The 16,751-nt window shown below is 32.7% G+C and overlaps 1 protein-coding gene across 1 annotated transcript in view; it reads left to right on the forward strand.

The window, feature by feature from the left end:
• The first annotated feature begins 10,069 nt into the window (after nt 1–10,069).
• Nucleotides 10,070–16,751, forward strand: part of LOC132705744 (liprin-beta-1-like) — a 39,614-nt gene continuing 32,932 nt past the window's right edge. Inside the window, exons 1-2 of the mRNA XM_060676605.1 lie at nt 10,070–10,509; nt 13,399–13,475. Of these exons, the coding sequence (XP_060532588.1) occupies nt 10,085–10,509; nt 13,399–13,475 (502 nt within the window). The 5' untranslated portion in view covers nt 10,070–10,084. The remainder of the gene's footprint in view (nt 10,510–13,398; nt 13,476–16,751) is intronic.

Here is a 16,751-nt window from a genome sequence, read left to right on the forward strand (position 1 = left end):
ATTCCGTTAGCATTTACGTAAAATATTTGTGAAGATGGTAATCGTGTTATCACACTCGTGAATTTTTGGTTTGCGGAGAAGAGACGGGTTGGTTTTAAACGGTTTACGCTTCATATAGCGTATAATTTGAATTCTCAGGCGACTGAGTCGATGGGAGATAAACCTTTTGATGTTGGTGGACCCGACCCTACCTTTCGTCTACTAATTGCGACCCTAGTATGAAAATATGATGACAATGTCACCTCTAACCACAAGTTTTGTACATTCAGAATGTTTATAAATTGCGTAAAGAATTTTGGGTAGAATATTGTAAATATTACCAAATTAAATTCGTTACTAACAAAATGTTCTTTTTTTTAAGTGAATTTTCTTTGGAAAATAATTGTAAACGTCGATTTAGTCAAGAGTTTGATATTTGGCACAAGCGGAACGAATGCTTAATAAATCAGTGACGACCATTTTTTGGATACATTTTTGCAAAACATACCAATATATTCACACAAACCCGTGAGAAAATTACCGGAAGTGACTCGCGACCGTGGGTAAAGAAAAAGACATCCTAGATTGACACGCGTGATAAGTGCATAATTGACAAAAGAATAGACAAATATTTTTCATCTTTCGATGCTCCCATGAAAATGTTCTATGTATGAATTACGTCGTGGAATTGACCAGCCATTTTTGTTGTGTCATTTATTTAATTGCAATCAACAGACTTCGCAGCCCAATAACAGATTACAAACTCAAATCTTATGTACATTAACCGCACGTTATCGCAAAAAGAGAGAGAGAAAAAAAAAGGAAAAGTTCCTTGTATTTACAGGTAACACTAAATACAATACTTTAGGTACTAAGTGCTACCTTTTTTAAGTGGTTTTTGAATGAATTGGTGGAATTAATGTCCATTTCCCAATCAATTTCATAATGAATTAATTTATAAAAAAAACGTTTTGATTATAGCGTTTCATAACGAAATTCTTAAAGTAAAGTTTGATATGGTATTTCAAATATGTATATTCCATGTTTATTATATTATAAAAAGTGTAAAAATTTCTTCTGAATTTTTTCTATTTCGAATCGTACTAAAGTATACTTCTTACTAGTACACACGCCCCTTTTCGTTTCGTGGGTTTCGAAGCTTATTTTTTTCATGTAAACGTAAATTTAAAACATTTTTGTACATTAAAGTTTAATTTGTTTTTATTGGCCTATTCTTGTGCTCTATGCGTATCCTCATGGACTAAAAGACAGTCTTCTTAATCCCTAATAACTCTATAAAATTTAAAGTTGTCTGCGAATAATTCACACTCAGAATTCTGAAGAACATTTGGCAGGTCATTTATTAATAAACAGTGGACCCAGATTCGAGCACTGCGGAACGCCTGAAAATGGGGACAAATTCGTATGACTATACAGAATATCGACAGGGACACCAAAAGGATCCAATTTTTGGTCAACTCAATCTGTAAATATAACGTCTACTTGTTTATTGTTATCTACCGATGGATTCATTTATTTTATGTAAAAAGCTGGTTAAGTTGATCTCTGTCGATCTTCTTCTCCTCTTCTCTCTTCTTCCTCTAAAGCCGTGCTGGTTTAGATGTATTACTTCTGATATATGAGAAAAGATGGATTTATACAAAATGTTCTCAAAAATTTAACTCGGTGCGTAAATGATTGCCACAGGTCTATAATTATTAATTTCTGACTTTTTCCCACTTTTGACTATTTTAACGGTATCAATGTTGTGTATGCAGAATACCTAACAATAATTTTGTGCTGGTATTAATTAATAAACATTTTTCCAAATGGGTAAATCGTTTTATTTCATAGAGTTACAATATGTATAACTAAGGCTTTCATACGATTTTTAGTTTTATAAGTAAATAATAAAGAAAAATCAGTTGGTATTTTTATATCAATATAATTCTCCCATTTATATAAATGAGCAAGTCAAAGACCTCATTATTATCCTTCTTTTTCTATTGCAAAATTTGCCTCATTTTTCTATCAGACCGTTGAGATTTCCATTTTAGATTTCACGCTGCAACCTCTCCATAATACAATCGTAGTTAATGTTTATTGATTACACTGTCCGTATTTGTCATTTTAATTTGCCATTCATTCCGACACTATAAATGTTTGATCAGATCAGATTTCAAGCTGATTAAAAAAAAAGGCCAATACAAATTTGTGTTATTTTTTGCATATTTTATAGCATATTCTTGATTTATTTAACAGGAAAAGTAAATACCTATACATAATCTATTTTCGTTGACAATGCGTAAATTTATCGATAGAGTTTATTTTAGAACCCCACAAATTGAAAGCGTCCTCCGAAATTAGCCGTTCCCCTGTTTTAGATTTAAAGCCACTTGTGTCGCCAAGAACCCGAATAACTTCTCGCTTATATTATTAAATCCCGTTCAGAATTAGAAAACTCACCGCGTGAGTCTCTGACCCGTTTGTTTTATACGCGGAATAGTGTTTGGGTAGTATCAATGTGGGATGATGTAGGTATACCTACGTGTTGAAAAAGTTGTTACGGTAGATCGCAGATATATTGCATTCAAATGAAAACGTAAGGTCATTTCGTTGTTAACTGATTTGATACTTGTTCGCTATTTTATTTCGGTCGTGTACGTTGTCTACATTCGGTTATTGTACCGGGCAATGGTATGACATTTTTGTGTAAATTGTTTGAACGTTTTTGCGTTTAGTTCTCTGTAAAAAAAATAGTATCTAGTTTCCATAAAACTTACCGTAAGGGGTGAGTCGATTAATTCATTTTGAAATATTGTCGCAAATACAATGTTGCCAGATTCACCCAATGGGAACGTTCGAAATTGAAACTTGTTAATATCTAATTTAGTAATTATAATTGTTCCGTCTAATCGGAATTGTTTTTTCTTTTTATTTTTCCGTAGTTTTTGATAATTCGGGAATTTTTATGTCGAGCAAATTGAAATTGGTTTTCATTTAATTAATTGCTGCGGTTATATTCTCCGCGTATTTTGGTGAAAATCTCACTGGGTATATGGCCAGAAAAAACTCGTATTTAGCTGCGGTGTCGTACTCCGCTGTGATTGGGACCAATACGACTCAGGTAAAGACTAACCTGAGAGCATTTTCCGCTGGCCAGAATTAAAATCTCGAGTGTCGTCAAGTATTGCGAAATTGTGCCAGTCAAAAGCCAGAGCTGCATCAAGGTAGGCCAAGAAGAAAAGAGATTGTCATTTTTCGTTTCGGTACATCAATATATTATTATTTAAATCGCCGCGTTATTTCTAGCTTCAATTTTATCAAAATTTACAGTCTACTAACCTTAGACATAAATGTTGTTTGGATTCATTTATACTTTTAAAATATTGTATTGTATGCCGCGTGTTTGTATCTTCGTGTACAAGTAACAACTTTCTTATTTTAAATAGAACACGCGGTATAATATATTTTGAATTTTGTTAAATTTGATTTCCGTATTGATATTTTAAAAATAAAAATACAGGGCTATCAAAAAGTAAAATGGAATCTCTCCATTTATATAATTAATCGTATTTCAAATTACAAATTTCAATAAATAAATAAAATGACTTAGTAAATATAATCTATACAACTTAACGTATTGATTTTTTGATTTTAATATAATATGTTGAACCAACATCTTGTTACTTTCGAAAATCGACGAAATAGAATTTTCGAAAGTATCTGCGCTCGTATAAAAATTTTATATCTCGATAACGGGATAATGGGATCGCCGTTGGTACAGAAATGATCACCGTGTTTGTCCGTTTGTCGTTTTTTGGTTTTCCCTGAATAACTTTCGAACCGTTGGAGCTACAAAATTGAAATTTGCCTCCTTTTTAACCCTCCACGAGGCACGTAAGCTTATAAGAAATGGCCCTGATCCGACGCCGTCCCTCTTTTTTTTGCCTTGCTATGAAACAAGTGTTTGAAATTTGAAGCAATCGACTTCATATTTGGCACATATATGCAGCTTTGTTCCGTGACGGAATCTATTGAAAATGGGGGGCTGGGGGGTCGGGAAGTATTCTAAAAAAATAAAAAATCGCGCGTGTAAGGGTCTACAAAAAACATCATTTTTCATTTATTTCAGACATTTTTTCGATTATATACAGGGTTTTCAAATTATAGGCAAAAATCTACAAGACCTAGAAAATTGTTTTTTTACAGAGTAAATTACTAGCCGCAAATGAAAAATCGTAAAAAATATGGCTAATTGGTTCAAACGATGTCATAGGCCGCATTAAGAGCTACAATTTTTGTATTTGCTGTTTTCGTCTATCACATACGCTGCTCGGGATATTTGAAAAAAATTCATATTGAAATCGCTATTTCTTGGACTGTCAAGACGACATGACGTCATTGATTATTACGGCACACTGCATGGTTTCAGAAAAAACTTATTTTCTCGAAAACCATTTACTATTTTCAAAAAATTCTTGAACCAGGACGCGTGGAAAATCCAGGGCTATAACCTCTATTCGAACAATGATTGTATCATATGCAGGGTGTGTAATTTATGAGCAAAAAATCTAAAATATAAAAAATTATTGGCGATAAATGAAAAATCGTTAAAGATGTATCGTAAACCATGTCGTGATCGTTTCAGGTTTCGTCAATTATACAAAGCGTGAGATATTTGAAAAAATGTCATTCGACAACGCTATTATTTGTGCAAATTTTGATATTTACCAATATTTGCTGTAACTTTGAAGTTCGACGAAATGTGAAGGACATTAATTAACAATTAAATTACATCGATTTTGAGAAAGTTCCATAGTGGTCCGCAGGATCACGATAGAAAAACAATGCGTCCCTTTACCACACGAAATCGCGAAGTTCGTTCCTTTTATAATAAAAAGCTGCTTCGCGCTACGCACTTGCCCCTCTCAGTGACGATTTTTCAAAAGCAAGCTTGTTTAACCTGAAATGATATTTACCTTGAAATTTGAAATGTACACCCCCAATCTTGTTTCGATGTTCCCAATCTACGTTGCATTCTCAAAATTATATATGACATGTTCTAGACAACAAGATCACCAAATGGCGGCTATTATGCAAACAAATGTTAACGTTTGATACATTATTTTAACGAGAATTTCACCTAGATTTCGAAAACTAAAACCAAATTGCAGATTTCCCTATGAAATTATAAGGTTGCCATCATTTCGAGTTAAACTGAAAATGGGTTCACTCCTTACGACAACTTAGCACGTTTCAACACACTTTGAAAACCTTATAATTTGACTACAATATTCCATGCTGGTATAGTATGTGTAAATCTCTATAGCTGTTTAAAAGTTTTATCAAAGTTTACAGAATAATATATAAAGTTGTCTCACTCGCAGTCCGCTTCACTTGAAAGCGCAGTGCCTGCTTTAGATGTTTATTGTCATCCAAAATATCGATCGGGATGATAAAGTATTTAAGATTCGGTGTTTTATAAATGAAAGGAGACTTGAATCACCTTTTTCTCAGTGAAAAAGAACCATTTATTACATTTTTATTCGACTCTTACTTGACTGGACGGACATTTTGACATTCGGAGATTAAACGCAGACTTTAGCTCGTATATAAGAATTGTTTTACCAGAAGAATTTTTAAAGACATTTTTAACAATACTGTTATTATTATACCTTAAAACAGCCCAGTCCAATAACTACCAAATTGAGCCTTTTATATTTTAAATGTCATAAGTGACAGCTTTCAATTTAGTGTTTACTCTACACATTTTTAAAGCTTGACTGGCGAATTTGAGAGGAAAGTCAACCTTTGTATATAATGATGTGATATGATCGAGAGGAAAACTTTAACTCGGACGAATAAAACTAACTGATTGGAAATATTGTTTTTATTTTTGTAACGTTTTCGCCACATCGAAATAAATAAGAACTAAAACTTCAGATTTTCACGGAATTATATATTTTGACATGACAATTGTTTCGACAACACCGTGTATTTATCAAATGAAATTTGATAAAGATAACAATAGTCATGTCAAAATATATGAACTTTTAGTAAAAGCCAGCTCAGTTCAATTTTAGCCATATTGGGTTATATTATTAAATAAAATCACTAACTATCCTGGACTAAAAGGTAATTAATTTACATTTAGGCGAGCAGTGGTCTCCATTCATTTAAGCTTTGTTTAGACTCCTGAAAGTGCAAAAAAAACCCTTACATATAGTTTTGGGAATACAGCCATAAATAATGCAGTAAAGCGAGGATATAATTAAAGTTTATCAAACCGATCCATAAACTTTAATTTGTTCTTTTTTGCGCACACTCAGTATCTAACTGCAGAAACCGATCGACGAGAGATGAAACCTCCTATGTACAGATTCTGGTGCTTAACTGCACCAGCAGCGGTACGGGGCCGGTAGGTAGTTGTGCAGTCGTGCGCGTGACCCCGAGTGAAGCAATTTATATATGTATTAGGTCTAAAGCACACGATAGACAACCAATTTATAGGTTGACATGCGAATTTGCCTGTAACTTCAAAAAAGTTGCAGCATGTTGAGCAAATAAATGTTTGTTACAGAGCACGCGAGCACTCAAAATATTTCGTGATTACAAACGTTTCAGTCGTCATTTATTTTTAAATGATCTGCGTAATTCTTAAGAAATTTACCAATGTGCCTTATAGGATAGCTCGTCAGTTATAATACGACCAAAAATATAGTGCATTTATTGCCTTGATGTTTTAAGCAGACCTTCGCAGGACCGTGGTAAAACCCATCCCAACAGATATTTATTCTGCATTCAGTAGGTCTTACCTGAGATGGACCGTAACGCATATTTGAAGAAACTTGAAATTTTTATTTGAAACGTAAACGGCTCATTATAAATTTGATTAAGCATTAATGCTACCGGGTATTTTCTAATAAATAGAAGCGTTTACTTTAACATCAGATGATAGGTATCGTTCTTAAGAGTTTGATCTAAATTGCAATATGTTCGTCTATATTACGGAGGTATTTGACTGTAATCCTTCCAGTAAGTACATATTTATGTATCTGACTCTCGATCTTTGACCCTACGAGGCTGTTTTCACTGGATAGTTACAGGTGAGTGTGAAAATAATCATTTTTGTGTGCCTGTCTATTAACAACATTCTTCTTCTTGTATTTTTGTGTCTTCTACATAGTTCTTCGATTTGTACATAACAGTCTTTTTGGATTGTATTGGATTATATTGGATTATATTCGCATTAGATAAAGGTACGTCATAAGAATACATGTAAATATTTATTTGAATCTTACAATTAAACATTTTTTGAAGGTTCCTGTTTTTTATCAATTTAAAATCAATTAATTTAAAACATGACCGCAGAAATATTTGAGGACTGAGACCAAATAAGAGAACTGTTACCAAATAAAGCCTCCTATCATTCACCCCGAATTAGAAAAATTCCAAATACTTCTTCAAATAAGAATTTCTGTACGAAAACGATTTATATTTTGAACACGAAAAAAACTTCTGGAATTATTAAAAATAAAACATTTTAAGAAAGACTACAAAATCGATTCGATATCACAACAAAACGGAGATTACCCCAGTATCATTGTATATTTAACTCGATTGTGATGATTTGGTCTGAGTTGAAAGCGCATATAAGAAGAAATAACACTAGACCAAAATTTAGTGATAGTACCATAAACGTAATTCGGCAAGAGCTAGCTAAAATATCAGTACAAAGCTGGTCTGTCTAACTGTGAAAAATGAGTAATAAAAGAAGAAAACATGACTGATACTTCATTATTATTATATTTAATATTTTGTATATAAATAATGATTTTTCAAAAAAAAAAGTATAAATAATGATATTACTTTGTACTAATTTTTTTATGTACATGTTTGAAGAATTGATCGGGGAAAAAGATTGAAAACATACTTATATCCCGCTTGTTAGTGTAGGTAGATACATGTCTAACACGGTCCTGGAATGGTTACGGGTGAGGGTCTGCTCGGCAGGGTGTTCTATAAGGGACTGTGGTTTTGGAGTAATAAAAGTTAATCAGGCACTATATTTCTGGTCTAAGTATAGATAATTTGGCGAATACTATATTTGCTCTTCAAGTTGGCTTACTAGTACAATGGAAATAAAGAATGAAGAACTTATCTTAGCAGTAAAGAAAACAAGAGATTTATATGGCGGAACGATAGCTGAATATTCAAGCAGAAACGTAAATAAAAAGCTTTGGACTTGCCCTTTTAATAAACGCTATTTACTGGATGTAACCAAAATGCTCTGCTTCTCTCTTTTTTTCTTCGGCATCTTAAAAATACCGCGACACAACGCAAGGTTTATGTTGTTCCGGACAAATAATGTCGTGTGCGTTCGGCCTTATTCTGTAAACTTTGGTTACATCTGAAATACGCGTCCAGAACATTGTAAAGTTGTGTAACCTCAGTATGCATTGTTGTGTCCAAATAATTTTAGCGCCTTTGCTCCAAGTTAACAAGATTTTATCATGTAACGCCCATAGTTTGAAAATGTATTTATTATAACAAAATACCCTAACATGACGAACTAACGTTACAATTTACAAAGGTACATTAAAACTAAATACATTTATCTTAATTCAGAAGTGTAAGCAAAACTATTTTTAAACCCACAAATAAAGAAAAACATGAGAGAATGTAGAAATAAATTTAATTTAGTCCTAGTAAATACTCCTATTGCTTGACTCCTAAATGATTGAGTGACAAAGCAAAAATATCTATATGCAAAAAATAACTGTTATAATTTCTGTGCAAAAGAGACATTGGTGGCGCATAGAATAAAGCAGACGTTCTAGTCATTACCACCCTAGCATCAAACGAGAATTTTTCCAACAGTTTTGAACAGTCTACTCTGTTATTAACAATATTGTTCATAAAATGGTACTATATATTATTTGCCTAATTTGCCATATGGTAGATTCCAAGTCTTGCTTCATACGATACACCTATTGTGGTTATATCTAAAATTCGTGAAAAAAATTTTTTTTTTAATGGTTTCAATTCTGTTTACATACTTGTGATATTGGTGACTCAATTCAAGATGGGACCGCACATTGGCGTTATAGAGTACGACCAGCGACTTGGGATCTTTTAATTCTTTGCTATTCGTTCTAATATAACCCAAGTTTCTGTCAGCCTTTTTTACTATGTTTTCAAATGAATTTCAAAACTCAGTTTTGTGTCTATAGTTACTCCAAGATCCCTGATATGCTTTACTTCTTTAATACTTACTCTATTGAATTTCTAATCAAAAGTTATATCATTTTTTAATTTACTGCAACATTTGTCAACATTTAAAAACAGTCTATTTTTTAAGCAGTAGTCGTAAAATGTATCAAGGACCTCCTGAAACTTGCGTCGATGTTCCTGACAATTTTGCAAAACGAAAACATTTAGCGGCGTTCGCTTTGACCAAAGAAAACAGAATAGGTTCCAAGTGCGATCCCTGAGGTATGGCAGACGTGATATCAATAGATTTAGATTTAGTTCCATTTAACTCAACAAGCTGAGTTCTAGAACTAATGTATGATTGAAGCGTTTTGTAAAGAGAACCGTGCACACCGAAGTTTTTAAGTTTTACTAACATTATAGGATGATGTACTTCATCGAATGACGTGGAGAAATCGGTGTACACAGAATCCATTTGCATTCTATTGTCCAACGCGTCAGACACTTCCTGAACATGCAGTGAGAGATTTGTGGCGACGCACCTACCCCTTAAAATTCCATGTTGCGTTTCCCCAAAAACGTACCCAAGTTTAAAAAGTAATTCCTCTGTTATAATTGCCTGGAATAGAAATAATTTATATGGGTCGGTAGTTTATGATATCAATCTTACTGCCACTCTTATGAACAGGTATTGCTTTGGAATATTTCTAAATAGTCGGGAAGTGCTCTTCTGATAAATTTTTTATTAAATATTAAAAATAGCTGTAGCAGCAGAGATATGTAATATAGGTTGCGTTCGTCTTTTGTCGCTATTTTTGCTGTTATTTTAAAACGCCGCAAGTAACGATATTTAAAATTTTACAAATGAAGAAGAAAATGCTCGTCGAAAATGGATTTCGAATCCGGGCCTTCCGTAATATCGAAACCAATACCGACGCCGCCCGCAAGACGCAAGAGGAACATTGGAAGGTGTCAAACAACGATGCCTTTTTCCCTAAAGGATCGACAGGAGAAAAAGGAAGTGTCGGCTGTCAATCTCGCGGCCCCGATTCCCGCACCGCGAGTGAGACGTTCGAGTTTGGGATCCAATAAGTCGCTTAATTTGCCACAGCGACCTCCTAACGAGAACAAACCCGTGCACGATTTGGGACAAGCTCGAGAGGCGCCTTCGGATTCTGATATGAAGATTGCATACCAAGACGAACTGAGATTACTGAATAATGACGTTGTATCGATATTTGCCCCTTCCGCTCCACCTCAGGAGATAGGAGATGATTGTTTTAGTGCTCATGGACAAGCGAAAAATTATTTAAGGTAAAACGATTACCGCTCGGAACTGTACCTTAAGTTCGTTCTAACCCCCTAACGCTTGATTGATCATAGTAATTCATGCAACAAGTTTGATAAACGCCACTTTAGTCACGAGTTTCTAAATCAGAGAGTAACGAATGACTGTAAAAGTTTGGCAACGACCTTTACTATTTTTATTGCGAAACAACAACACGTAACTGTCAGAAATAACAAACGTCAGAACACCATCAGTGTTTAAAATTAACCGAACATTTTCGATTGCAACCAAACTCGTGACTAAAGTACTGGAAACGAAGTGATTCTCTGACGTCTTAAAATGACGTGTAGGAAGTTACCGTTACCATTTGCAATTTTTTAATGGTTTATGTATGTATTAATTGTATTAATCCAACGTGATTCTAACTTCACACGGAAATTAGCATTATCACCCTCAAAACTTGAAATTTCACAATATTTTGTTTATGGATTGGGTGTAATTTTTTTCTCGCAAATTAGTCGTATCAGCAGGAAAATCACAATACTTTTCATAACGATAATATTAACTTCACAACTCCCTTAAAATGTGCAATTTTTAATTCATATGCTGTTTTAGATGGTCCTTTTAGTCAAAATTTTCACTTTTCATATTGTCTATGCTAGGGGTAAATCACTAGTGAAATCTGGTGCACCAGTTTTGTGAATTCCGTAAAATCTGTGAAGTATTTGTTATCTGTCAAATTTTTTATAAAATCATAAGGCATTTCTAAAATTTTGTTAGTGTTTTGAAAATTTTCCATTAAATCATCTTTAAATAGTAAACTAAACAAATATTTTCAAAATATATGTCTCTTGCATAAAACTTTATGACCTAATTCACACAATTATTCATTTTATAATTTTATACTTAAATCAAAAGGCTTCTAATTCTAATTCTAAATTAGAAGGATCCACTTGAGCAGTTGGCATAATTGCACGTTTCTTGTTTTCTGCATTCAATTTAATTATGAATTCATATTACTGTCATTATGGCTTCTTTAATTATTCTCTTTTTCTATTTCATTGTGTATACTCATATAAAACCAAAATTACTAGCAGCTAAGGAAAAAATATCAGAAAACAATATTTTGATTTTTATTTTTAATTTATTTTTGCAATTTAATATTGCTAATGCAAAATACTCTTTCCCGCTCTTTAAAAAGGGGTTTTGTGTACCTACAGTTTATTTAATTGCTGATAATACAGTAAATTTGAAGCGATGAAGAAAACAAAATTGAGATGGACATGGTAATCTCGTTTTCAACCAGAGTCAACCAATAATAGGTTTCGGTTTAGATGGAGCATTTTTATGGCAATATTTTTTCTTTTATTTATTTATTAGTAACTAGTTATCTATGTGTGATCACTGTTTAGAAAGACATTGGCGCAGATCATTACCATGTTTAGGAATATATAACAGATTTCCGAAGCGCATCAATTTGTGCCGTACTAGAACCACTATAGATTCTAATATCTATATAAATTTTCCACATAACCTAAAAGTATATCCATAAATCCATAAATAAAAAAATACATCTATGATAATGGTGGGAAGTTCTACTAATTGTTTGGAGTTGTTTTATAAATTAACATAAATTATCCATTTGATTCTTAATTTATTATTATAGACAATATAATGGCGGAAAAACGGCATTTTTAATAATATATACATATGTATAGTAGAAGTAATAAATTTACAATGAGTTAATTATTAATTCGTTTAATCTTTTCTGTTCAAATTAGTTACTTCCGACACAAATTCCCTCGCACCCGGCGTTTCCTGATTCTAGACTAAGCATCACGGTGCGGAACATCACGGATTTATTTAAAAAAACTCGGTACGACATATTTTCGAAAAAAATGTTGCACTTAATCCATACGACAAAAAAGTGACACCTAATCGATAAATGAAATGTTCAAAAATAGCAACTTTTAGGGGTGGCAATGTTAACTTCCGCGTGAATATAACCAGGGATTTTATAAAATACAACGGGGCAAATTACAAAAACGCACTAAAGCTAACTTCTTATACGTGTTCACATGGTACTGATACAGTTTCATTAAACACTGCAATATGCAACACGTTTATAAGCTTCTTCAGGCACTCTTCATTAAACAGTGTAAAACTTGTTGCATGATATACTATTAATTTCGATGTTGAGATTTTATAAAATGTTTAAATGATAGATGTCTAGAACCCTCGTCGAGCAAAAAAAGGAATGAACGCAACGGTGCGGCGTTGCTAAGCAACCAAATATCCAACCGAAATAGTTTTCCGTGTTAGTTAACAATTACGCGATGTGTGCGTTTTAGAAAAGCTTCATATTCGAATTTATGCAAAAAACTTTCTGCCCGAATAATTTTGATTGGTTCGTTTTGGTATTGATTCGCATTTTCCTAACCGTTGATGTGCGAAAAAAATATAACGCACTTGTTTTCTCTTTCTGCATTTATGTACTAGTGCTTCTTTATCTAACCTTTAGACTCTTCCATATATGTATCCTTTAATTAAAAGAAAGTCACTAGAAATCTCATCGGCCATGATTAAAAGTTTGTTCCAGACCATACAAAATTTTATGCTTAGCTGTCAGCTCTCATTGTGGAGACTGATATATAGGAACGGCAACATAATTCAGCACTTAATTCTTAATTTATTTGATAATACATTGTTTGGTAATATATTGTCCATATAATTTTTCATGTTCTTTACTAAAGGTTAATTTTGCTTTTAAATCGTTACGCGCCAGATATTTGAAAACAGAAAGATCTAATATAATAATACTATGCAACTCTTACCTACATTTTATTGATTTGGTCGGCAAAATAATTAATTATAGCACCGATGAGAATAGATTACATTCTTTAAATTTTTTTCAGTGCGAGTTTTCCAAATTTATTTCCATGCCGAACCAGTGGGGGCTCAAAACCGGATAGGCCACGCAACATAAATTTCGGTAATTGTATATGGTACTATTTTGAACTTTAATACCTAATTCTAGTTTTTGAACTTTGTAGATATATGCTTCTCGCTAACCTAACACATAAACTTTTGATAAAAACTCAGCAATATGTACGGAATTTGCTTTGGGTTGCTAATCGAATTGTGCTTTCAAATAACTTTGTCGCAGTAACATTTTTGTGGAATTGTATTATCAATAACATAATTTTCATCTTTTGTATTAAAACAAAACTAACATAGACGTGAGAAGAATGTATCTTCCAAAGGGTGGATCCGCTGAACAATTAAGTCAAATTACTCAGCAGGTCTTATCGCTGAGCAGTTAAAAAGTGATGTCAGTTGCCAATTAGAGCAAGTTTAAATGTTTCAATTTAGTGCATTTAAACAGCGATTTAAATGTTTTTCATAAGCATTTTAGTCAAGCATATTTGGCAATATTTAATGTTTTTCTATTACATTATGTAGACAAAATATGGAAAGAATCCGTAAGCAAGCATAGAATCAGCGGTTATTCCCACAAGAGGACTGTAAAACTATTTTCACAAAAATATATATACATATGGTTGCCTGTTCTTACGTTTGTCACTGTTTATCATTATTGATATAGCAAATAGATCTGAAAGCAGGTAGAGAAGCGATTAAGTAGCGCTAGTTTGAAATAGAATTTAGCCGGTATTTAATTGTCTAGAGAGGGAGAAGCTGCCAAGCCATGTATACGTCTGCCAGGATTCATATATCCTGCCAGGAACACGGAAATGCGTTTAGAGATTTGAATTCTATCCCTGTAAGCTTTGATATAATAGAATATGTTTGGTTTTCAATTTTATGCGGAGTATCCGCGAAAATAAATATTTAGTAATAGTAATTGAATTAGTTAAAAAAATAACTGCCATTACTGTTTCCCTCTTTGCAATTTGCTAATAATTAGATAATGCCATCGTGCTAAATTTAATACATTTTGCTATAATTAAAACAACATGGCTGAAATACTACGGGATAAAATGTTGCGTTGTTGAGAAAGTAAGCCGCACAATAATATGCATACACAGGCACAATATCGATTTCATTGCCGGCTTCAGATTCACGCCAGTCCAGGATTGTTAATAGGGCAAACTCAAATCTGAATACGGGTAGAAAATTATAAATACGCGCTATATGATTAATGATTTTTTTGTTTCGGGGGTGAGGGTGGTTATAACGATGATAGTGACTTAAATTATGGACTTTGTCTTGAATATATATGAATAAACCTATTCAAATGAGAATCAATAACGTCAGAGAAGTTGTAGTTTTGACCAAGGCAATATATTCGCGACCAAGCGTTTCAGCGTGGTAAAGGAAAAGAACTATCACATTTTTCTGAGATTATTGAGGTTATCGTGCTTTGTTTTTGACGGCTGGGTTCGGCGGTGCGAAAATTTCACGCCAAAACGGTTTGAAAATAGAAACGTCCCTACCTTTATTATAGCTGTCAAATAAATTTCCGTTTACTAATCTCGCATGTATGTGTTTATGAGTAGGGAGATCTGTCAAAAAAATCAATTTTGGTTGGTTAAACACTACTGATGTGAATTTTTCCGGATTATTTATCTGTTGTCATTTTATTTGTTAATTTTGTGGTTTGAGAATGCCCGAATATTCATGCCTACATTCATTTGACACCGAGCGTGACGTTACTGACGTGATGTCGGTAGCTTGAATAACTTTGACCACGTCAAGGAGATATTCGCTGATGTAAAAAGTCTCAATGTAGTATTATGAATCGCACCCAGAAAGGTAACCAGGTCAATGTCGACGTTTGTGTAATTTTTTTTTTAAGCTTTCAGCTTTTTTAAGTTTTCAGTTTTTTAGTTCCTACATGTCAAAAAAATGTCATCAACTAGCTATTTTATTAAAATCTGTGGCATTGCATTACTTAAATATTTATAATTTGAATAACTTGGTAAATTTTATTAACCTATACAAATGCCGCCATTTAATTATCAACGCTGCCATTTAATTATTTAGCAAAGTTAGTGACGAGCGATCTCCTTTTCAACCGATTCAAAACGTGATCGCTTCTCATATTGAGAATTGCATTTACTAGAGTTATCAAATAGCATTTCCCATATTTAAAGTTTTTAGTTCTATGTAGAATATTACGTGCAGAAAATTCTCAGTTATCAAGAATATTCTCGATCCCAATCTTAAATCTAAGAAGATACTTTTTCTGTCTTAATGTAACAGACTTTATTTTTCCCCAATATTGCCAATAGGCATTTTGGTTTAAGGAATCTTCTTAGTTTTAATTATATTTATAATTACATTTTGACTTTCTAGGTTAATTATATTGTAATTAATAGTATCTAATTATGTAGCAGTTTATTTAGGAGTCGATTACTACGATAAAATGATGGAAATAGTTTTTCAACAGCATAATATACTTTACTAAAACATTAACTAATTGCATGGTTTTAAACAAAATTACGGTAGAACTGAGGTGGCTTTTACTTGATGAAAATCCATTTATTAAAATAAATAAGAACTAAAAGTTCAGATTTTCAAGAAATTATATATATTCACATGACAATTGTTTCGACAGCACCGTGTCTTTATCAAATATAATATTTACAAACTACCTGCTACTATATATACCGAAAAATGACAATAAAACCTTAATTAATGTTGTTAATTAATTGATCGTTAAGCAATACATTTGAATGTCTCATATCAATATCAAAATTGTCGTCAAGAATGTGTTTTTCTGTGTTTAAGTGTGTAGCATAATTAGAATCTAGATTATTGTTTTTATACGCTCTTTTATGTTCGTTAATGCGTTTCTTGAAGGATCTGTAGACACCTGATTTTTGGGATTTTGGACATTTCGTTTTATTGTTTTTTAAAGATTTTCCCATTGTGTTGTTGGTTCTGAAAGCTACAACGGCTACAATCCGTCCATTATAGATAAAATTATAAATAAAAAACAAATACAGACAACAGTAAACTCTATTTATACGAAACCTAATACAAAACACGAACAATTTAAAACAATTACATACATAGGAGAACCTAGCGAAAAAGTTTTAAAACATTTGTCAAAATTTGGTTTAAAAATAGCTTTCAGAACTAACAACACAATAGGAAAATATTTAAAAAACAATAAATCGAAATGTCAGTCGAAATCAGGTGTCTACAGGTTAAAATGTGGATCTTGCCCTAAAAATTATATTGGACAAACAGGTAGATCCTTCAAGAAATGCATTAACGAACATAAAAGAGCGTTTAAAAACAA

Source organism: Cylas formicarius, unplaced genomic scaffold (assembly GCF_029955315.1).
Source record: "Cylas formicarius isolate icCylForm1 unplaced genomic scaffold, icCylForm1.1 PGA_scaffold_7__23_contigs__length_41026272, whole genome shotgun sequence".
In the NCBI taxonomy this organism is placed as follows: domain Eukaryota; kingdom Metazoa; phylum Arthropoda; class Insecta; order Coleoptera; family Brentidae; genus Cylas; species Cylas formicarius.